This window comes from Megalobrama amblycephala, linkage group LG22 (assembly GCF_018812025.1).
Source record: "Megalobrama amblycephala isolate DHTTF-2021 linkage group LG22, ASM1881202v1, whole genome shotgun sequence".
NCBI classification, from domain to species: Eukaryota; Metazoa; Chordata; class Actinopteri; order Cypriniformes; family Xenocyprididae; genus Megalobrama; species Megalobrama amblycephala.
This window is the reverse complement of record NC_063065.1, coordinates 17,325,163-17,350,158: the sequence shown is the minus strand read 5'-3', so window position 1 is coordinate 17,350,158 and position 24,996 is coordinate 17,325,163. Positions and strand designations below refer to the sequence as shown.

General features: G+C 36.3%; 2 protein-coding genes across 2 annotated transcripts; both read right to left on the bottom strand.

Moving 5' to 3' along the window:
- Positions 1-1,913: 1,913 nt before the first annotated feature.
- spag6 (sperm associated antigen 6) lies at positions 1,914-10,695 on the bottom strand. Its single transcript, XM_048174415.1, has 11 exons — positions 10,532-10,695; positions 10,222-10,317; positions 8,571-8,737; positions 6,227-6,410; positions 5,930-6,135; positions 4,013-4,186; positions 3,546-3,698; positions 2,713-2,904; positions 2,459-2,575; positions 2,206-2,351; positions 1,914-2,063 (listed from the first exon to the last, which is right to left on the bottom strand). Exons 1-11 carry the CDS (start codon positions 10,554-10,556, stop codon positions 2,000-2,002), a joined length of 1,524 nt encoding a protein of 507 aa, XP_048030372.1. The 5' UTR covers positions 10,557-10,695; the 3' UTR covers positions 1,914-1,999.
- A 2,001-nt stretch (positions 10,696-12,696) lies between these two features.
- Positions 12,697-22,992, bottom strand: bmi1a (bmi1 polycomb ring finger oncogene 1a). Its single transcript, XM_048174416.1, is given in 15 exon segments — positions 12,697-13,936; positions 14,142-14,222; positions 14,440-14,504; positions 14,507-14,537; positions 14,691-14,733; positions 14,887-14,992; positions 15,114-15,164; positions 15,442-15,497; positions 15,735-15,831; positions 15,937-16,066; positions 21,195-21,249; positions 21,755-21,783; positions 21,873-21,936; positions 22,035-22,146; positions 22,774-22,992. Coding segments are annotated over 15 exon segments (1,377 nt in total). The 5' UTR covers positions 22,910-22,992; the 3' UTR covers positions 12,697-13,615.
- Between the last annotated feature and the right edge of the window lie 2,004 nt (positions 22,993-24,996).

Genomic DNA, 24,996 nt, shown 5'->3' with positions numbered 1-24,996 from the left:
CCGATATTATGCTACGAACGTTCGTTTCTTTTATACGGGTGTTTCCTAAAACATCCATAACACGAAGTAGGCTAGGCTACGCGTTTTTAATACGGCGTTGTCTGTTCAGAACGTGTTAAAATGTAAATCGCTCGTTATTAGGGCCTTTATGTTTTTATTTTCTTAAATAGGTCTATTAATAAATATCTACGTAACTATAATTGTGCGAGTCCTTTGTTCATATCTTTGACACAACAGCTGATCTGTTCATCTGATGTCCTTTTGCAATCTTTTCTTTTCACAAATTCATGGGGTCAAATTACGCGCAAGCTTCAAGGGCCAGGAGGCAGCGTTTACTGTATTGAGGCCCTGAGAGTGATCCTGCCAATGACAAGGGTATTCAACCTAACGAACGAGGTTCATCGTGTTGCCAGTACTGCCGAGTGAAATTGAGCGGTCTGCTCTTTGCGCCCTAAAGCGATAACGGTGACAGCGATGCTTCATGACCTTGTGGTGCGGTAGAGGTGGAGGAAAGAGAGGCTTGTAGAAGAGGATGAAAATGCTTTGGCAGGGAGTCGAAATTCGGCACAACACATGTACTCATAAACGGCATGATATTCTCTCATTGATAATTTTTCGTTCCTATTTTTTAATAAGCCAGCAAAGTATTTTATTGGACCATCTCCCTCTGAATTGCCACTTGACTGAAATAATAATGCCACTTTTTTGTGCAGACTACGTGGTCATACACATAGATCATAGCACTATATTTATTTAAATAAAGGCATAAAATGAAGTATCCCGACATTAAAGGAAAAAGCCTAAAGTGTAAGTATATAACTGTATTAATATTAAGTTTAGGTGTCATTTTGCGGTTGTCCATCAGGTGAGTCTGCCTACTAGCGATGCGCTTAGCACATATTATTATTTTAGAGGAGGGGTTTCAATCTTTTAGATGATATGGACCCTCAAATATGATCATCCTGGTGTGATTTAAGGGCCTCTCATACTAAAATTTAAAAGGCAGCTATATATTTTCATGTTTAAAGACCAAATTTATATTGTGAAAATTAATAAGTATGGAAAACATATAGTGAAAAATATTTAGTTTGTTACATTATAACATTATTTATGTATTTATATTCATTTTTAAGTTTATTTATTTTAATCAATGTTTTAAATATTTTATTCAATTTATTTAGCCTATACATTTAGTTATTTTAATCTTAATTTTTATTATTTATTTATTTTTACTTTTTTGTTTTACAGTGCTTTTCTAGACTTTTCTACGGACCTCCTGGCACTCCCTTGTGGCCCCTGGGGCCCAGTTTGAAAACCCCTTTTTTAGAGCACTCGTAGATCTATGATGAATTTAAAGGTCTTCTCAAATTACAATGCTTTTTGAGAAAGAGCCCATAATTCTAGTAGGATTTGTATGATTGTTTTTCCATTTAGGCTTACGCTTTTGGGAAACAAACTTTAGCCCTGTGCAATGACATGTACTAGACCTTATTAAAAATGCCTGATTGGTAATTCACTTAACACCTGAAAAAGTGTCTTAATAATCAGGTAGCCTCAAATGGTTGCACAAAATTTACAAGCATTTAAATGACAATCAACAACTTTTTATACCCTGATAATTAAATGGAGTATATAGAAGGTTCATTATATATATATATATTTTTTTTTTTGGTACATACTGGATTTATCAATGATTTTTATGTAGCTTTGGCTTTGCTGCTGATCAAAAACAGCAAATATCTGAATTAATAATCCTGTATCACCACTAAATATAACTAAATGCTTTTGTTGAGTATTACTAAACATTGAACAAGATAAGACATCAAAAAACAAACTATTTCGCAATATCATACATGCATTTTAATATAATTTATATATCAAAATAAGATGTTGCAGATGTTATCATTGCTATATGGCCACTTTTCACTTTTTATTTTTCACAAGTTCACTTTTTAAAAAGTAAAACATTCATAGTGCTTCAGTAAAGTGTTGCACAGGATTACACTGGCTGGTAGTTTTCAATCCTTTCCAGCAAGGTCTCAGAGTAACCAGGGGAATAGTACCTGTGAAAGAAGAACCTGTCAGTGGAACACCAAAAACCACACAGCATATTAAATCTAAGGGTTTACAGCATTATAAAAACATGTTTAGTTTAAAAATATTTTGATATGGTGCTGTTTATTATTCACATAAATATTCATGAACCTGACAATCTCCTCGGGGTAGCAGCTGTTGACTGCATTGATATATTCCTGAATTGCAGAACCAGGTTCTGCTTTGATCTCCTGCACTTTCTTTAGACCACCACTGGTAACAAACAAGCGGCGTGCCTTACTGTCATGAGGAAGAACCTTTAAAGATGGGGAAGAAATAGAAAAGCTCTTTAAACAGTTCTCACTGTGATTAACAAATGCAGCTTTCATAAAATGTGTTAATGAAAACAGTAAGTTCCAGCTACCTTACTGAACTGGCAGATGACATGTTTAAGGATGTTGCTGGGAGCTTCATAGAGAAGAGGCTCCAGTGCTGGTAGATAAGTGCACTTTTGAAGGACGCTCTTCAATGCCTTCTTGGCCTTTTTTGAGTATGTATACAAAGTAAAGAAGAGGTAAGAGTTACTAAAAAATCTGAATGACATTTGTAAAAAACAATTTACACCAAAATAAAAAGTAGTACCTCTACCAGTTTATTTACCTATGGCCAGTAGCTCACCTTGACCTGCAGGTCTTCAGAACTTTCAGTGTCCAAATAGAGATTTAGGAGTTTAGGGAACACATTGGCCACAGCAACAGCTCGTGCATGTTCAGGTGTGTGTCTGCCAATCTGGCCAAAAGCCCAAGCTGTGGCAGCTTTAAGATGGTCTTCTTGCTCCTCTTCCAGACAGATAGCCAACTGTGGCACTCCCTACAAGAGTGGAGAATCAAATATGATCATAATCAGTATTATGAGAGAAATACACTTCTGTTCAGAAGTTTAGGGTCGTTAAGTCTATTATGTTTACCAAGCATTTATTTGAAGAAAAAAATACAGTAAAACAGTAATATTGTGAAACATTATTACAATTTAAAATTACGGTTTTCTATTTTAATATGGTTTAAAATGTCATTTATTCCTGTGATGGCGAAACTGAATTTTCATTACTCCAGTCTTCAGTGTCACATGATCCTTCAGAAATCATTAAAAGATACTGATTTGGTGCTCAAGAAACTTTTATTATTATTATTATTATTATTATTATTATGAAAGTATTTTTTTGTGGAAACCATGACTTTTTTTTTTAGAATTCTTTGATGAATAGATGGTTCAAAAGAACAGCATTTGGTTGAAATATATATATATATATATATATATGTAACAATATAAAAGTCTTTATGGTCACCATTGATGACTGAATTTAATCCTTGCTGTATAAAAGTATTAATTTCTTTTTTTTTTTTTTTTTTTTTTTTTAAATCTTATTGACCCAAAACTATTGAACAGTACTGTACATATGTAGTCAAATTTAAGTTTTAAGTATAAGCTTATGAAAAGATGTTACAACAGACTTTAGATACAATCACAGCCATGGCTAAGTTCTCGGAGTGTGCAGCCACATAGCCCAGCATCATGATCCCAGGCAGGCGAACATTCCCTTTGGAGTCCCCGAGGTAGTCAATCACAGCCGCTACACCCCCCATGTTCACTATTATCTGAGACAGCTGAGTAGGAAACACACAATGCACATAAGCAAACACACAAGTTAGTGTGACATAATGATAAATAATTAGCAAGGCAGACCAGAAAGGCAAAACAGTTTTGGGCAGGTGAAAAAGGGGTGATGCAATGACTATGTGGTTTCCTGTGTTGCACTGGTGATAAATAACAGACCCACATTCTCCATGGTTTACAGACTAGCTGCCTCACACCATGTTATTTAAACAGGGGGTGTCAAAGAGCTGACAAAGTGGAGATTCCAAAGTTACCCAAGCATCTTGAAATCATTTAGTGGGTATGTTATGTATGTGGTAGGTACCTCTGGGGTGTGTTTTGTGATTTCCCGAATAAGAGTGGCGACGTTCTTCCGAACGTATTCATCAGGGTCCTTTAGGCAAACCAGTGCGGCGGGGAATATCTCGGCCTCCACCACCATCTCAGCTACGTCCACGGAATGCTTGGCGATTTGGCTGAGAGCTGAAAAAACCTGTCTCTGTAAAGAGGAGTAAAAATGTACTGTCAAATTAAGACATTAGGGCTTTTCACACTGTGCTTAACTTTGGGGTTATCATTTTTCTAAACCCCAGTTTTAACCCCAAGGAGAGAAAAGTTACACACTTGCAATTTAGAAGCAGGGATCTTTTTACCCAGGGTTATAAGGATTAGCACCAGTTTTGTGTTGTTAACCCTGCATGTACAGTGTTAAATTATGATAGCATGTTACGGCAGATAGTTAGATAGATAGTTAGCAACAGACAACCAAACACGTGCCTCATATTCACAAGCTTTGGACAGTCACAGAAACATTGCATGTTGTGAGTAGTTTCAGCATTTGAGGGGAAAAATGTCAAATGCTGATAAAAAATGCATCAAATGGAGTTAAAGGATTAGTTCACTTCAGAATTAAAATTTCCTGATAATTTACTCACCCTCATGTCATCCAAGATGTTTGTGTCTTTCTCTCTTCAGTTGAAAAGAAATTAAGGTTTTTGAGGAAAACATTCCAGGATTTTTCTCCATATAGTGGACTTCACTGGCTACCAATGGGTTGAAGGTTCAAATTGCAGTTTCAGTGCTCTACACCATCCCAGACGAGCAATAAGGGTCTTATCTAACGAAAGTTCTGTCATTTTCTAAAAAAATAAAGTTTAGATACTTTTTAACCACAAATACTTGTCTTGCACTGCTCTGCAATGCACCATGTGTTACGTAATCACGTTGAAAAGGTCACGCTTGACATAGGTGAAAGTACCCATCCGGTGTCTACAAAGTGAACGTGCAAAAACTAAGTCAAACACCCTACCATGGTACTTCCGCATGACCTTTCTAATATGATTACGTAATGCGTGGCGCATCGCTGAGCGGTGCAAGATGAGCATTTGTGGTTAAAAAGTATTTACTTTTTTTTTTTTTTTTAAATGACCAATCGTTTCACTAGACAAGACCCTTATTCCTCGGCTGGGATCGTGTAGAGCCCTTTGAAGCTGCACTGAAACTGTATTTTGGACCTTCAATGTTGGTAGCCAACTATATGGAGAAAAATCCTGGAATGTTTTCCTAAAAACCTTAATTTCTTTTCAACTGAAGAAAGAAAGGCATAAACATCTTGGATGACATGGGGGTGAGTAAATTATCAGGAAATTTTAATTCTGAAGTGAACTAATCCTTTAAGAAGAGTTATATTAAATTGATAGTCATCATTAATTAATATGAGGATGCACAACGCTAGAGCCTTTATGTAAAAAGGTTGTATACTGACTACTATCAACGACACTGACACCACAAATATGCAAATAAGAACGTTAACCAAAGGTTTAGGAATGTATAGTGTGAACCATCAGTTTATGAATACCTAGGATTAATTGTTAACCCCAGCTAAAATTTGCACAGTGTGAAATGCAAAATAAGATAACCTAGGATTCTGTTTTCCTGGGGTTAAAATGACCCAGGGTTAACTATTTCAAATGTGAAAAGCCCTATTGAGTCTGTATGTCATTGATTACAATATCTGTACACTTTTAAAAAATTAAGGTTCTTTATTGGCATTGGAGGTTCTATGAAGAACCTTTAACATCCATGGAACCTTTCAACTGGACAAACTTCTTTTGGTTCTTTAGATTATTAAAATGTTCTTCACATTAAGATCACAAAAAGGTACTTTGGGGAACCCCAAATGGTCCTTCTTGCTACGAAACCCCCCTTTCAGAACCTGTATTTTTAAAATGGTGGCTGTCACCTTTAATTTGGCATCTGGGTTTAGGATCATCTGTGCTAGGTGGGCGATCGCCCCTGTGTCCACAATGGTTTGAGCCAGCTCTGGGGAGTGCTTGGCTATGTCACTCAAAGCGGAAGCAGCAACCCTCTTCAGGGCAATTTCAGGCTCCTGGATGCATAACACGAGCAGAGGAACAACTCCAGCATCAACCACTGCCTGAGACAGCTCTGCACACCAGGAGAGAAGATGAACAACAAAAGGAACATTGACAAATTGTGAGAAACAAAAAAAAAAAAGACCTTTTAGAAGGAAACTCACGTGCATTATGTCTGGCAATGTAGCTTATTGCCCATGCCGCAGCCTCTTTGACCCCAGGGTCAAACTCCTCCAAGGAGACGACAAGAGCGTCCAGTGCTCCACAGTCCACCACGGCCTGGGCCAGCTCAGGGGAGTGCTTAGCAACAGCCCGAAGAACGAATGCAGCAGCTTTCTTATAGAATCGCTGTCATTCATATCCCAGTAATCCAGAGGGAAGGGACAAAGCAATTGAACAATAATCACACTAGAATATTCATGAATCACCAGAAAAACTGCCTTTAACAAACAGTAAGTCCATATATATTACATTCTATATGATTCAATTAGATTAAAATGAAAATGAAAAAACTTCTGATGACAGTGTAACAGCAATCTAACAATAAGTTTTAGAGTAAAGGCTTTGGGTCATAGTTTTTGTTGTTGTTGTTGTTGTTTTGTTTTTTTCTCTGCTGGGTTATTCCGGAATCTGGACAATGATCAAAAAGTTTGCCAGTCTGAGATCTGGAGATGATGCATTACCATGAACTTTACATTTTCATAATGAAACAATATGTACATGTTTAGTACCTGGGCTGTAAATAGTTACAGATTTTATAAAGAAAAAACATTTTGTTTAGTACTTAAACTTTTGCAGATAAAATCATATAACTTATATGTGACCCTAGATCACAAAACCAGTCATAAGAGTCAAATTTTTGATATCTGAATAATTAAGCTTTCCACTGATGTATAGTTTGTTAGGATAGGACAATATTTGGCCAAGATACAACTATTTGAAAATCTGGAATTAGGGTGCAAAAAAAAAAAACTAAATATTGAGAAAATTGCCTTTAAAGTTTCCAAATGAAGTCCAGATAAATTTTTTTTATATATTTACGGTAAGAAAATGTACAAAATATCTTCATGGAACATGATCTTTACTTAAAATCCTAATGATTTTTGGCATAAAAGAAAAATCGATCATTTTGACCCATATAATATATTGTTGACTATTGCTGCAAATATACCTGTGCGACTTATGACTGGTTTTGTGGTCCAGGGTCATATATTAGATTAACCTGCTAATTTGAAACCTAATGCAGCTACCTAAACACTGGCTGACAGGGGTGGGGTAGGTTGTTACACATCTTTAAAAACTTTATACAACCATCCCCTTACATACAACTAAGAACAGTTTCCTTTTCTTTTTTTTTTTTTTTTTAAAAAAAGTGTTAGCTAGTGTTAAAAAAATGGGGCAGGTCAGTCAGATCAGTTGCGAAGACAATGTTGAAAGCAGTGGTGAGGATTCTGAGATCTCAGACAATGAAAACATTTATGTTGTCTGTATGGAGCCATTTGACAATTCAAAGCCAAAGGAAGTGTGGGTAAATTGTGGTCTATGCAGTCTCTGGGCCCACCAAGCCTGCACTCCAAGGTTAACAACACGATTGTCACTTTGATACTTTGTTACTTTGAGAATATTCACACATAGACACATAAATTTACACTGTATTTTGTTAGATCTACATGTTCTTTAAAAAGGTACACTGCAGTTGAGTGTTCATTAAGCATAAATACTGCTAAGGAAGTTAGTTCTAGTAGACTAATTTACAGACACACAAACTCCTGAAACACTAAGTGGATTTGAGCTGTGGTCATTCACAGAAAGTGAGACATTGTTTTGTATTCTTCTTTTGGATTGTTTCAGTAAACCTGTTTTTGAAGCATATTGCATGGTGTGGCTTCTGTATTTGCTTCTTTGTCTAATTGTTACAACTTCAGCATTTGTTACAGTCTACCCCAGTAGTGGGGTAGAACACACAAGATCCAGGGGGCGGAGACAGATATGGGACATGTAAGGTGGGAGGAGTTGGATCCAGATCCAGGGGGTGGAGATGGGTAGGTTTAGATCAAGGGGGAGGAGACAGGTAGATTTAGGGATATGTAAAGTGGGAGGAGTTGGATCTGGATCCAACCTCACCCCTGGATCTCGTGCTCTGCAGTGAGGACAATCTCGATGCTGAAGCAAAAAGTGTTACAACCATACCTGGTCTCCCCCGTATTACTGCAAACAGTCATGTTGCTGTTATTATAAGTCACATCATTTAAATAAAGAATGCAGACAAACAAACTGCTTCTGCTTTGACTTTATGCTTATCACAAAACATTTAAAAGCAAGTATTAAATGATAAAAGCACAAAACAATATATTAATGAAACTGGAAATTGTAAAAACATGGTTTGCCTGGTCGACATTGCTAAGTTTTTGCATAGTGCAAAAGTAAATTTAGACATGAAAGTCTGACGCCTTAAGGCAAACTGATTTATTTAAATGAAAGCTGAACAGCTCAACTAAAGAAACTCACGTTTTGCTCAGCCAGGGAGTACACAAGCTGAGGAAGAATGTCTCCCTTTACTACAGCCTCAGCCAGGTCATCGTTATAGTTGGCAAGCCTTCCGAGAGCCAGAGCTGCTGTCTGCTGAATAGTTGGGACTGCATCCAAAAGGAGAGGCCTCAAAAGGGACATTACACCTAAGCCAAAGAGAGTGAGCACATTTGTGCAGGGGAGAAAACACTTGAGAGCAGATGAGGGGAGGATATACTTTCACAGGTTCAAACCATATAATAAAATATATCTAAATGAAATGTTGAGCTACTGTATGTGTTTGGTAATATTAATTAAAAATTTAACTTGCTAACGTGTTTTGTAAGATATTTCGACATTTGAGTGTGAAGAAGGTTAGGACAAAATAAATCCAATTTTGAGTTTTGTTAAAGGGTTAGTTCACCCAAAAATGAAAATTCTGTCATTAATTACTCACCCTCATGTTGTTCCACACCTGTATGACCTTTGTTGATCTTCGGAACACAAATTAAGATATTTTTGATTAAATCCAATGGCTCTGTGAGGCCTCTATAGACAGCAAATCCATTGTAAATCTCAAGATCCATAAAGCTACTAAAAACATATTTAAAACAGTTCATGTGAGTACAGTGGTTCTACCTTAATATTATAAAGTGACGAGAATACTTTTTGTGCGGCAAAAAAACAACAAAATAACGACATTTCAACAATATCTCGATTTCAAAACACTGCTTCGGAGCGTTATGAATCAATTACTGATTCGGATCTCCTATCAAATGACTAAACTGCTGAAATCACGTGACTATGGCGCTCCGTACCGCTGATTCGATTCGTAAAGCTCCGAAGCACTGTTTTAAAGTCGGCCATCACGAGATATTGTTGAAAAGTCTTTTTTTTTTTTTGGCACACAAAAAGTATTCTCGTCGCTTTATAATATTAAGGTAGAACCACCAAACTCACATGAACTATTTTAAATATGTTTTTAGTACCTTTACGGATCTTGAGATTTACAATGGCTTTGCTCTCAATAGAGGCCTCACTGAGCCATCGGATTTAATCAAAAATATCTTAATTTGTGTTCCGAAGATGAACGAAGGTCTTACGGGTGTGGAACTACATGAGGGTGAGTAACGTTAATAAATGACATTTTCATTTTTGGGTGAACTAACCATTTAAGTTAAAATTATATATTATAGATTATTTGACAGCCCATGTTATCATTCACCTTGAATGTCTTTAAAATACTAAGCTTACTTGTAATTAACATTACGTCCCCTTGGAATTATAAAGTTCTATCTGACATTTTTGTCAAAATTGAGTTATTCGCATATTCTTATTCTGTGACAAATTATTTACATTATGTGATGTTTTTGGTAATGTTGAGTACATTTGGGGACTTTTTATTTAGAAAACAAAAAGGTTATATCTACAAAGTCCAATGGAATGCAAAAACTTTGAAGTTCAATATCTCAGAACTGCTCAGAATGCAGATAGAACCTTATAATTCCAAGGGGACGATTACCCAAGAAAATGACATTTCATCAGTTCTGCAGAAAACATTTTAAAAATGATGAAGCAGATGCCATACCATTCTTCATGTAGAAGCCTTCTCAGTTAATATTCTCACAAAATAAATATTTTAGACACTCACCAGCATTTTGAAGTGTTTCAGTATTTTGTGGTCTCGATGCAAGATCTGCTACAGTTTGCACAAATTGTGTTCTTGCCTTCTGGTACTGCTCAAACGCTGCACAAATATCATCATCATCATCTCGTTTTACAAATTTGGGTTTGCTGATATAAGGCATGTTACTGACAATAGTTAAGACGAGTCAATGCCCAAAATCAACAAACAGCAAAAGTAAGAAAAGTAAGCAACCGCAGTGGTGTAATTACCTGAGCGAGTTTACTATTAAATTAACATTTTTAACGTAATCCTTCAACGAATATGACTTCCTCACCTTGTAAAATCTGCCGTTGACTCATTGTTATATGAGTATCCTAATTCGGGGCAAAGGCGACAAAAAAGCTGAGTGGATGCGACAAAATGCGCGTTTAAACTTCCATTAAGAAACAGCGTTTGTTGTGACTTTGAGTTTAGAGGAGGCGTGCAACTGTTGTCTTGGCAACAAACCGGAAGTGATAGGCATCTCATTCGTTCGGTGAGCTCGCTGTCAATGTTCTTCTAATGTTTCGTGCTGAAACACGCATATCTGTTCAAATAAGGGTAAGTGCCGAATAGAGTTGATGTCCAGATGTAAAAGCAGGTTAAATAATCCCTCATTAGATAGGGATATTAAACGGGATGGATTCAAGAACGGTGAATGTGGGATATCGGGACAGAGCAGCTGCGAGGGCGAACAGCTGCCCCCACATTAGTTTCTACATGGTTACCACAGAGACAACTGCATTCACAACAGCAGTAATATTTAGTAATTACTAGTCTTCACATTCGCATTTAGTTTTATTCAATATTAAGTAAACTACTGCCTGCTTGTTCGTGTAGGGGAAAAAAAGTCTTTTCGTCGAGCAGCTGAAAACAAACTTTCCGTGCATGCTTGTTCACTTAAGAGTTGTTTTTATAGTTTAATTCCTTTCACTTTAATAAGGCGGTCATTTGAGCTGATTACCAAAGAGTTCATAATTTCCCGGATGCCTTTCATAATTGCTTGTCTACTGTAGGCGTATCTGTTGCATTTCACGCACTCTCTGTCCTGTAACATGGCTGCGTTAAACATGAAATGTCAAATCCTTTCAGTCAAGCAATGTGTATTAGAAAATATTTTGTATTTTGTTATACAGGCCTAAAATGGTACAATCTAAGCTTGTCATATAGCCTAGGTTGTTATCTGGACCATTATTGGAGAAAGGCTATCTGCCTTTATAAAAACCCTGACAAATCGGGCCTTCATGCTTGCTTAGGGCTGAGAAGTTGATGCATTAACTTTAATGTCACTTCTGACACAGACATGCTCTCATAAAGAGCAATACTTTTAACGAATGTGTTTGAATATTGTTGGATTTAAATTAAGAACAAGTAGGCCTATATTTATTCGTAAAGGTTCATCATGACATCAACCAAGGCAAGGCAAAGCGAGCAAAATGATTAGCCTATATTTGGAGAAGAAACTTTTTTAAAACAGTGACGGCTTATTTGGAATGACTACTTGGCTTTGCTCATTTCCACCTCTAAATTCACTCCTCACAAATAACTTCGGTCAACATCATTTAAAGGGATTTTATAAAAATACGTCTTGATTTTTCTCCAATAACTCCATCAATTTATTGCCTTGTTACGTCAAAAGTAAAAGCTTTATAAATCTGGATTGGCAATAAATAAATAAATAAATACAATACAATACAATACAATACAATAAAAAGAAAAGAAAAAAAGGCAGAAACCATCTTATAAAATGTTAAACTAGAATTCAGTCTTTTGGAAGTCCCAACACGGAGTAAACTTTTTTGCCGACTGACTCTACAAGATAGCTAAGATCACAAGTTTTTGAAGACCAGATCGACCACATTATGACTGAACCTGTCAACTAAACTATAGCCTACATCTGTAACAGATGAACCACATACAGTGTAAGTACATATGTATACGAATTCTGTGCAAAATGTCGAGACAGTGTTTTCCTCACGTCACGGAGAGATTCACCGACAGATTTTCCGTTTCTAACGACCAGGTATGACTAGGTAATTTCCACAGGATAGTTATAAGCTGTTTAAGCCACAAGAAGTTTATAGCACCTGCCTCTCAATATCTTAGACTTTGAAACCGGTCAAATGGATTTAGTAATAAGTTAACCAGATAGGCTCTAAATTTCAGTTACCAGTTTATCACTAGCTTTTAATAGATGTCCGTAAGGGATATCTGCCTTTTTGCTTAATGCAAAAAAACAACAACAAAAAAAAAAACGGCTGTTCTGGACTTTTATGGTTATTTCTTGAAGCTTATTGTCAACTTAAGTTTTGCACCATAATTCTTATTTTACATAAAATCCGAATAAATATATTCGTATATAGCCTACTATTGAAGCAATGCATGACTTTTGGCATCTATAGATTTCCTCTTATAGATTTTGTGATCTGATTCGATGCAGCATTAAAAGGCGAGGCGATGTGAAAGTGTAAAATGTTTATTTAGATGTTTTATACTGTGCAACAGTCACAATACAATAGCTGTCAATAGTCTACAATCGACCAATAAGACAATGAACACTGAAGACATCAAAATCTTGTCCAGAATGAGAAGTTGGGGGTATAACATTGGCTGTTTTGTCTTCTGACAAATTCGTGTATGTAATAGCTTGAAAAGCAGTCTGAAAGATATGTGTGCATGCTATACAAGACTTGACTATGACCTCGAGACCAACCTGACGGCCCCGAACCGGCACAGTGGAGCATATCGTACAATAACTGCAAAAACTAAACTTGAATTCCCAAGAACTTCTAATAATAAAAATTATTAGGCCGACTAGAACTTAAAAGTTGCATTTCTTTATCCCTTTGAACACGCAGTCCTAATAAAGTCTTTTGTCATTTAAATTTGAACTATATATATGCCTTTCTTTGATACATTATTAAAGGCAAGAATATACAAGGAATGTTAAGTAACTACCCCAGAAAAGGCAAACTAAAATCAAAAGTAAATGTTTTTTTTTTTTAATCATGCTTTTAAAGAACATTATAATACACATGGAAAATACAAGCAACAGATAACGCAATTTATTTAGGGAAAATGTAGACCGAAAGTAAAAATATATAAAAAGGTAGGCTATATTTCAGTCATTTCTGCATTCTGAAAATGCCGCAACCGTCGCTTTGTGCTCCACTTTGCAATCAAATGGGCCTCTAACGTTCTCACACAAACTTAGAAAATCCAGCAATGTGTCGAATGAAGCGCGTCATTTCCACTACGTTAAAGTTACATGTATAATATATTGATAATAATGACAAAAAGAAAGGCCTCTACATGACACTACGTTGGCATGGAAATAGCTGGATTATATCTGGCGTTGGCTTTATCGTGTAGTCCCTTATCATCCCGACGATGTGGAAGATCCGTTCAGCGCTGTCTTTCGCACTTTGTTGCCAAAGCTGAACTGTCGATTTGGGCTTGTCATCGTCGTGCCGTTAATAGGGTTGGAAACATGGGTGAAATTAGGTTGTGAAGGCTGAACCAGTGTGCTTGGACTCGGTAGTGGTGAGGAGGTGGATGGAACTCCAGCGGGACTGCTGGCCTTATCGCTGGCTGAGTCGCTTTCAGAGCGGTTTGTACTGTTCACGCCATCTTGTGGGTGGGTAATCTTCATTTTTTTACAGCTGGGCCGCACACGGTATTTCAGAGGCAATGGTCCATTCTGTGTAATTTGCGAGAATAACAGAAGACACTTTATCATTTAATATGGATGCTGAGCAACCAAAGTTCTTAATCCACAAAACAACCAATTATCATCTTAAGATAAATAAATTACCTGCTTGAACAATACACTTTGAGATTTAAAATAGAGCTTGTAAACTCACAGTTAGTACTAGATTTAACAATAAAAATATTTGAGAACTTACTCTTCTCCATGTATAGATGTATGCAATGTCCATTAATGTGTAATAATCCTTCAAAGGCTCATCCTCATACATAACTTCAATCTATTAGAATAATGAACAATAATATTAGAAACAAAAACCAATATCACACTGCAACAGATGCAAAATCAGCAAATAATAACAATACCATCTTAATACCCTCTTTATTCTGAAAAATTACAATGCGATGAAACTGCATTACTGTAATAACTGTAACAACAAAGGCCAGAAATGTTCTTTGCAAATTAAACTACATCCACAATAACATCCATCACATTACCTGGAAAGTAGGAGGTATATCCATTTTGCTTCTCAGAAATTTCCTCAAATGCATCACAGTCATGCAGCAGGGCATTGTAAGTATCTTTTATTATTAACCTGTTTTGTTAAGTAGAGCACACAAATACTTTATTCAGATAAGCTTTGCTATTGGTGCAATCTGCATCAACAATATCACAGAAAAAAAAAAAAAAAAAAAACTTAACAGCAAAAACTTTTACAATGAGAACAAGTATTCCAGATCTTAATTACCTCTTCATTTTGCCTCACATCTGTGCAGCCTTGCTGTTGGGCCCTGAACATTAAATAGTATAATTGTAAAAGAAGTGCTAAATTATATTTTTCTGTATTTTTAATCAAATATCTTTACTTCAAAAATGTTACACATTTTTAAAACTTATAACTGACAATAAAAATTACTTATTCTGAACATATGAAAAACAGATACCTTTGATCAAAAAACTCAATTGACAGACTGATAATCTCATCATCTGTGATGATTCGTTTGTCTTCATCAGCAACTTCCCCTCGATCCTCATTTGATCCATTTGCAGCTTTGAAATAAAATTAAAGAAAAATAATGGCTTACATTTAAACAAATGTCAACAATTAGACTACACAGCTATACAACACTGTCTATTCAAACAGTTCAACAGACTTGTATTCAATACTTACCATCAACAGACGGGTGTTCAGCATAAAAATCTCTTCTACGCTTCATTTCATCTGCACAGAGAACACAACACTTCGTTTATACTTTATTTTAAGGTGTCCTTGTTACAGTGTAATTATACATTTAAATACTGAGTAAATTAATTAACAACATGTACTTATAGGGTTAGGATTAGGGTTTGGTTTAGGGTTAGTTGCATGCAATTATGCATAATTTAGTGTTGTTACTACAGTATGTGTAACATTGGCAACAAGGACACTGACATTTCCAAATCATGCACATGTGACTAATTACAAACAATAAATACAACTTATACTGTGACTGACTTACTTTTGAAAAGACCAGGAACCAACTTGTATACAATGTCCTGTAGAGTTTTGTCAGACCTGGGGGTGGGAGGCATAGATGTTGGTGAGGTAAACAATTTTTGATTGCAATTTAGATAGTCCTCATTCATGTTTTTTCTTAAGTATTAAAAGGATATCCACAATAAAAAGAATATGTTAAATAAGTACATAATTTCAGATAAAAAGAAACAAGATGGCAGATATGCTTACAAATCAGTAGTGATTAATATTATTACTAAGTGGAAAGATGGAACAGACAGTGATTTTAAAGGTTACCGAATATTGAGAAGTGGCTTCGTTTTGTGGACCTGCACATCACATATTGGACAGTATTTACTGGTTTCCAGGTACCGGACAATGCACATTTTACAAACTGAGGATCAGAGAAATATCACAGGATAAGACACAGATATGTTGCATGATATAGCATACATTCAAATATAACCACACACACACAAATCACATCTCATATACTTACATGAGTGCAAGCATTCTATGATTGTTGTTGCATCTATGAAATATCCACCACATAAGACACACATCAAATGGGGATTGAGCTCTGTAATCTTAATCCTTGTTGTACGATGCATCGTCATGGGATGGAAAAGACCCTGCAGGGGCATCAAAATAAGATGAACAAAGAGTTGCAACTACAAGCATGTGCCAGAGTGAAAACAATTATGATGACTCAATCAGCTGAGACCTTAACATTTTTGTTATTGTGGACTGTTGCGTATGCAGGTAATAACGGAATTGGTGCAATTAAATGAACACACAACAACCATCAGAAATGGTAGGTCATCTCTTAAACACGGGTCTTCGGTGCTGTGAAACTGCATATTTATGATGTAAAGCGATCGTTTTATCTCAACAAAGTCAGATTCGCTTAACAGGACATGACGGTTAACTGCACAACTCACCGTCATAGTGCATCCGTCATGAGATTCTACGTAAATTAACTTTACGTGACAAACACTTTTTACGGTTTCTATAGCAACTAAAGCTGCGTTACATGGCAACATACCAAGCAGCTGAAATTGAACATTCCGCGTAGCCTATGCATTTGTACGCGCCATTTTTTTAAACAGAAATCTCGCCAAATAAACAGATGAAATAGTGTGCATGTTATGTGATAACGGCCTTCCAAAATTACAGTTTATCTTAAGACCTCCCATAAAGAGCTGAAGTAAAAGACTGAACAGCTTTATTACCGATTATGCTGATCACCGTTTTGCTTTGACAGTCTCTCCCTCCTGGACGACTGTTGCAATCGCCCATTGTCCATGAATGCACCTTGCGTTAAACTAATAGGCTAACCGTTTGACATCATCGTCATACGTTGCTATGTATACGGTTCATTTCCGTTCAAATCCCGGTTTTTGAACCGCATTCTCAGCATTCGCTGAGAGCCGAAGACAAGCGCTATTAAGTTCTGAGAGAGATCACAACAATGCAAAACGACCAGAGTAAGCAAGAACTTTAAACAGGACACAAGTAGTGATTAACGTGAAGAGTTCTCAATCTGTTGCTGGATGAAGCATACCACAGCAGGTTACGGCATAATACTTATAAAATGCGTTTGAAGGTTAATTAGGCAATGTTACTTGCTGTAAAATAATCGTGCATTAAAGGGTGATGTCATGTATGAGTAGGAAATTAAGTCATCGGACTAAACTTCTGGAGCGACGAGAACACGCGAGAAAACTTTAAGCAACTGACATGATGTTACTGCACGCGAGAGGATATCAAAATATAAAGCTACAGAAATAAAGATTATGAATATAGGTGTCCGACAGCTTTCAAAGAAAGATCTGTCTACAGGTCTACAAAATGTTGACCTGTGCCCTTTCTTATTAAATAAATAAAGGCGTTCACGGTCTAGCATTTATTTAGTGAAACATCCACCAGTCAAATAGAAACGACACAAGACTTTTTGCACTTACCAGTGCAACAAGCGTTTCGGTTGGTTATAAAACAAAACCACAAACTCTCTGAGCTCACTAGACAAGCATTCTGGCTTGATACCTAGCCTATAGAATAAATAACTGTCAAAGGGAGGAAATGACCCTTATACGTGAACTGTGCAACGTGAGAAAATGCAGAGTTTAAAAAGATCTGTCTGGCCTATTTCGATGTATCCTGTCATCAGAACGATGACAGAAGTAATCAATATAACACGTCACTTATAGATTTAGCTCTGACATTCACAACTTAAGTGAGTCAGGGAAGTTAGTCTACAAAGAAATTATTCACCAAGTCTTAAGGGAAATGCTGCGGTTTCTAACTGAAGACGCGCGAAAGTCATTAACCATAATAATAATACACACACACACACACACACACACACACACACACACATTCTGAAACAACATGCCGACAAAGTTCAATATTAAAAGATATTTTTCTTCTTGACGTGACAACACAAAGCACAACAAGGCTTCCACAAAGTAGGCTATAAGTGATAACTAATTCTTGAGCTTAAATATTTTTTTTAAATCTGAATGATAGAGTAGTAAACAAATGTGCTTTGTCAAAGTCCAACAAACTGATTTAAGATCCATACAAACCTTGTGTAAGCCAGGCTATCTAGAGCAGCATTCTTCGGGTCATTTGGATAAATAAGAGAAACCACTAAAAACATTTTAAATACGATAAATAAGTACCTGAGTTTATAAATGTGTTGTTTTATCAACCACACATCATCCGTGTAGTGAATGATTGCTGTCAACCACTGAAAGCTTTGTCCTGTACATCCGACAACAGGACAAGTTTAGGTTACCATGTAAATTTAAGTTAAGAAAACACACAAATAGGTCAAATTTAGCAAAATAAGGAGTTTGTCCGGTCGTAAACATAATACAGATCGCATATCTATAAAATTAGATGGCTGCTCAATGTGACAACAATCAGAAAATCCTTTAGAAATGAGCCTCACATGAACAGACGACCCGTCTCTACCCGATTTCGCGTGCACATCGGGATTCATTAATAACTAAATCGTTTCATTTAAGCCAGAAACACCAAGCAAACGTGATGATTGCAATAAATGGATACCCTAGAACAAAATACGAATCATTCCCGCGGACAGGACACAATATTCTTAGATAAAAGAACTAAAATCTATAACCACGCGGAGAGACGGAGACAATGTTGCGAACGCGAGCCTGTCAGTTCCCGCATCCACTCTAACACACGTCTCCATTTTAAGCTCACAAAAACACAGATGCATTTAGAGTACATAGTCTGAAATTTGACATTGGTAAGGGAAGATATAGAAGAACACATACCTTACTGAGCTGGAGTGAATAGTCGAGCCTGGAGGTGGTTAGACAATGAAAGTTAGAAGTCGATCAGTAGAAAATGAATACGAGCCAAGCGGCCATCTTGAAAAGGGCTGCAGACGCTGTCAATTGCAATAAGAGAACGGTGGAGCAGGGCGCATTTCAATAATAAAAAAATAGAAAAGGTCCGATTGTCGATGTGTGTGTCGTGCTCGGTTGCAGATCTGTAAGCGGTCTTGTATTTAGACCTCCCGCTTGTAAAACGGCCAGGCTGATGTGCGTTTTCTCTAGGCTAGCTCCTTCAGTCTTCTCTTTGAAAAATGCTGCGCTGATGGTTCAGTGGAAACTGACACCGTCCCCAAAATGGCTTGTAGTTCGACCGCCCCGTGCATCACGTGATCTAATTCCTTAAGGGTGGCCTGGGAATATGTGTCGGTGTATTCAGCGCTGCTCGCGTTCAGCAAATAACAAAGAATTGCGTTTCAAAGTCTGTTTGACCGTGGTCCAGCTCGTAAGGTTTACACAACAGGATAGGTTCTTGTAGGTCAGCTTTGAACCGTTTGCTACTTTTGTCTGCAAAATGATTTCTCTCCGTCAAAAGCTTTGAAGAATGTGATTCATAACGGAGGCAAGATCAACTTACCATAAAACCCGAGTCACATAGATCATCTATTCATAGACAGAGATGGTTAAAGTAAATAGCGCAAAGGTGTTGAGAAAGTAATTCATATATTAGCCTATCACATGCTCAAACATAGTGTAGCCTACCTAACCCGATAGCCAACGTTTCTGAATTAATTCATGGTGGTGAATGTGATGCAGAGGGAGTACAGTGTAGCACGAAATCTGCGCACGTTCCACTTATCGTCGGGAGTCCCCTAAAAAAATAACTGTTATTTTGCTTCTACAAATAGGCTATGACTCAATGACGGCATCGCACAGTAACAAACACATTCCGCATATTAAGATTAACTTATAAAAACCTGTCCCGGGCCTCAACCTAAACAATTTATAGTTTCTAGAATATAGTGCGTTGTTTGTATCAGTAATGGGATCCAGAGGTCAGACACTTGTCGCATAGTTGCGACAAATGTCGCTATTAGTTTATCAACAGACAGCCGACTGAGCTCTAAAACATAATTACACAAAGGCAGGTTTGCTTATATCAGAGTATTTTTTTATTGTGGATTTTATGAAGAAAAAAAAAGTTACAGCATATAGACCAACTAGTCGATATAATTCAATAATAATTCAACAAGAAAAAAAAACTGGAGCGCTGCGTCCTGAAAGAAAGACACTCTGGCTCGTTAACCTCGGCATCCGAAATCTAGAGATTCAGGAATCAAGACTGGGTTGCCCTCTCGAGACTTTTTGCTGCGTCCTTCATTTTCCCAACCAAATCCTAAACAGTTCAAACAATCCAGATTATCCACCAGCAAATAATTCCCAGCTTCATATCACAATTTCAAATGTCTATATCTGAGCTAAACATAAAATTAAACATAATGTGATAATGCAAGTCTTATATCTGTCATTCTGTTGTCTTCCAAGTGCCAAATCACTCTTTCATTTAAAGATAATCAGTTGGTTGACATCGTAATCTTCTTAAACTCTTTGTAGGCTAACGATAAACCTACAATATCCTCTGAAAAAAGTTTTATGCAAGTTAATAACACATGGATTAACACTCTCAAATCAGAAAACAGACTAGTTTTGACCGTAAATGTGTTGACTGCTATTTTATTGAACATACAGCAAAGTAATTCAGTCAATCGTGATCACAGATTAAAACACATTGGTTTCGTCATAATTTTATTTTCACGCCGTGGCAACCTTTTTGGCTTCGGTCCGCTAAAACTTGTTGGTCAACAAATAAGCTTTTAGGATATTTGTTAAGTGATGTGACGATGATTGAGTGCATGAGAATTTTATGACTTGATCTTTCGGACAATTCACCTTTGTGTCACCCCTACGACAAACAGAGGCATCTGTGTAATGACTAAGATAATAAAATTGGCTTTTCCAGATGCAGAAACCCAATGCTGACATTATGGAAATTAACCAGGTAGGCCTACATCTTATCGTGGAATTAACGGGCTATATCAATTAACTGTCAAAAATAATAATAGGCCTACAGAAATGTTAAATACTTTACTGCAATGTATCGTCTGTATGTTTGTTTAGACCAGGAATTCTTGTAAAATGAGGAAGGCCTACAAAATGCAACACTGTAGGATAAGTAGTCACTATGCAGCGTTAAAAACACATCTTGATGTCAATGAAATAACATGGAAAACATCTGAAATAATAGCCTTGACCCAGGCCTTCAGAAAACACTCTTGATTGAATAGCTAGGCTGAAGTAATAATGTCATGTCATGTCAACTTATTTTTAATTATTAATTACTTAATTGAGGATAAAGCAAACTAATGATCTAATTCGTTTAAAATAAATACCTGAAGTTGCTCCATGGTGCAACTAAAATTAATTTCCGAAGAAGCGGCACCCCTCTGCAAAAGAAAAAGTTTATTCAAAGTGAAGGAAAAACAACAATTTCTGCACATATAGCTGTATCTGAAATTACATACCTCGGTGTTCAAGGAAATGAGGTATGAAGGTTGATTGACTTTATGTAAATGACTATTCTGCCGAGAGAAACAATGGTTATAAGATAGGCTATAAAGAAGTAGTCAACTCTGACATAACTTAAAGAAACAACATACCTTTATACAATACTCAAGACGCCATGCAGCATCAGTTATATGGGGAGGACATGTGTCAATGCTGAGGAACAACATAATAATAATAATAATTAAAAAACAGCTTATCGCTGCGGTCATATTTAGAGTTACTCTGATTTTGCATGTTTCATAACACTTAGCAAATAGGAAGAAACTCACTATGGTTATGTGATGAACATGAAGGAGTATATTTTCCATTAAATAAATAAATACGTGTGATAGTTAGCAGATGCCTTTTACAATAAAATATATACATAATATTCCTCACCTTGACAACAAATATTCCAATTTTGTTTTGTTTTTCTGAAAGAAAATAGACATTTAATACACCCAAATGCAACTGTACTTTAATAGCATTCAGAGAATGGGAGCATTGTGATACAAAACATTACCTGGAATGAAGTATAAAATATATCCACTCTTTCAATCTGGAACCTGACGTCTTCAAGACACGAGCTAAAAGAGCAAAAAGGAAAAGTTAAAAAAAAAAAAAAAAAAAAAAAGAGCTGAACAGTTTTCATTTATCTAAAGAAGACCATTTGGGATCATGTTACCTAATTGTTGATTTATCTGCATTTTGCTTTACTCCTTCCAGAATGAAGGTCGCTGCCGCGGTATGACAGTGTTTCAGCGTAGTCTGATCGATGTGCTTCAATTCTGGGTGACCTGCGATAGATGAAAAATTGCTCTCAAGAAAAGCTGTTGTACGTGTGTGAGAAAGAGGGGGAGAGAGTGCGAGAGATGTAGCCTACTAGCTGAACCAGTGAAGCTAACAATGCTTAGGCAATACAAATGTACAATTATTTGTCATGCCAATTAATCACATTGAATATGAATAAACAGAGAGAGTAGGTAAGCGGAAAAAAGAGACGGAAAAATATGCTTAGCGGATGATTAGCGCAGATGAGATAGTAATTTCACTTTTTTTACTCAGACGAAAGACATGCAGTTCACTACATGCATGCGTTTGACCATAAGCAAGTAAATATTCATGAGTCCTTATATAAATTCATTCGGTTCTTAAAGAAAAAGCATGCAGTGTTTGTTATCACACCATAGCATAGCTAATACGGCTAAGCAGAGGGTCATTGATGTACACTGGACTTAGAACAATAGGTACAAAGCAAGCAAGGATGACGATCACAGTGTGTCAACCCTTAAAGCTCTAGGGCTATGCGACATATGCCAATCCTAGAAAATAACATCAGAAACAGACAGTGCAGCGCGACTTCCTTCTTGTGCGGAAAGAACCGGAAGTAATGGAGCACAAAGAAACAACCTCAACCAGCTTACCTAGAACACTTTCGCGTCGAGGCGAGACCAGACTGTCGAATACGACCTCTGTGAATATCGTAAATGATTTCAGGTCGAACACATTTGGATCGGCCACGGTTTGAAGCCCTTTCATCACTGATTCCGACAACTCCATTTTGAGCTGCAGACTAGCCTTGGTCACATGAGCGCGTCAGCTGATCTCAGGACTTGAATTGTCGGAGAACAGAGACACGTTACTGACTCACAACGCACACTTGCTGTTTACATTATTGCATTATGTTATTGCCACATAATCGAGATTTTTTTTTTAAAATCCTCACATAACGACTGAAACAACTCTGGCGAGATCTCTTCCGTATTACTGCCCGATCTCTCTTTATAGGATAAAATCACTCGCCAGTAAACGTTTGTCAATCTGGAGACACGTGCATCGCATACGTATTTCGACTGCTGTATAGCCTGTTTATATATTTCAAATAAAATTTGAATGATTCTTGTGGAGTTACAATTTTTAAAAGGCCTAGTAGCGGTACCCATGGCAAGCTCGGTTCTTTCTTAACGCAGCTTCCTTATAGCCAACTGCTTTGATTCATCAAATTGAATACCGCTTTACACACCTTTCAATTTGTTAAGCGATGAGATATTCTGTAGCTATGTGTCTACTCGGCACGATCAATTCTGATGAGCGAGCGTATAGCTCTGTTAATCAGTTGCCAAAGTCAATTTGGGAAGATAAACTGCTTTTGAAGAGCTCTTTTATTAGCTACAAATACAGTGTTAACATTGTTAACATGTTGTTTTTGACCGAAGCTTTAGAACTTTACATAAATAGCCTGCACCATGAAAATACAATACGATCAAAAAATCTACAATTTCCAAAAGCGCAATAATTGAAAAAATGAAATTATATTTTATATTTTTAATGAGACGCGTTTACAGCTATTACGCCATTTTGTTTGTCGTAATAATTTCTGTAGACTAAAAGGTTTTTCAATAGTGGCTATTTTTTATATTAAAAAGATCTTGATGTCTTATGTGTTCAGAACGTTGGTTTCTGCCTTCTTTAAAATAAAAGTAACTCATATTTCATCCGGTAAGGTCTATTTGACTCTAATCTTTACTATGTATATAAATACAATTCTTTTTGTCGCTTTGCGTTCAAGATTTTTTAAGTAATGTTCCAATTTTATAAAACAGTAAATGGAATTAGAGAGGTCAGAAAGACGTCGTAATATATTAGTCATATACTTTTGAGTTTGGACAAAACATCTGCATAAATTGTCTGCACAAAGTAATCTGTGACAATTAACTACAGATGCCAGCCAATTTATTTAGTAGTGATATTTTGACATGGCAAGAGATTTCAATAAAAGTAACCTTTCTCCTTTTGTTGGTTTTTGGTGATTGTCAGATAGCTGCTGTCTAAACTTTCAGTCGCAGATCATTGTGATCATTGTAATAATCATTTAATTAATTAATGTATTTATTCTACAATTATTTTGGAAATATAAAAATGTTAAAAATTTTGTCTTACATAAAATTTCTGTTGTTCATAAGAAAGGTTGTTTCATAAACTTATTTAAATCTCATAAAGTTATTTAATCTTTTTGCCAGCAAAAAAAAAAAAAAAAAAAAAAGGATGGCGAGGTCCCCATTTTTTTTCCTTCCAAAACACTCGTTTTTATTGTATTTATTTATTTATTTACATTCGTTTACGTGAAATGTTCTTGATGTACAACACACTTCACTATATAATCTATACACTATATAATTATACACTTTTTAAAGTATAATGTTTTCTTTTTATTCATATATGATTAATATGTTTGTTCAAACATTTTCCCAAACTGATGCGATATCAATAGTTATGCAATAAATAGCAGTATTATTATTTTTTCATACATGTTTTATAAATTAAGCTTTTTAACATCTCACCATGCAGGTAGGCCTACTCAGTTAACATAAAACATTCTGCTAATCAGGAAACTTTTCTTTGCAAAGTAGAAATAGAAGCCTTTGATAGAAGCCTTAAGACTCCTTGGGGGCTCCTTGATTTTATGATATGCCAGAGTTGGTCAGTAGGCTATTTGCGTTACCACCCTTAAGTCAAATGGCATAGGCTATAGAATATTCATGATGACCAATATTAACCAGTTTGTTTTAGTTAAAGTAGCACACCAAATGTAGAAGAAAAATAAAACAGTCTTATTAAGGTCATTGCTCTGACTTATGACAGAACAG

What these genes read in the sequence shown, in the direction of transcription:
- spag6 (XM_048174415.1), bottom strand. Translation starts at nt 10,556, where the DNA reads ATGAGTCAACGGCAGATTTTACAAG. An exon ending in ACTCCCTGGCTGAGCAAAAC is followed by an intron (nt 6,411 to 8,570) that starts GTGAGTTTCTTT and finishes TATGAATGACAG; the next exon opens with CGATTCTATAAGAAAGCTGC. An exon ending in CTGAAGACCTGCAGGTCAAG is followed by an intron (nt 2,576 to 2,712) that starts GTGAGCTACTGG and finishes TACTCAAAAAAG; the next exon opens with GCCAAGAAGGCATTGAAGAG.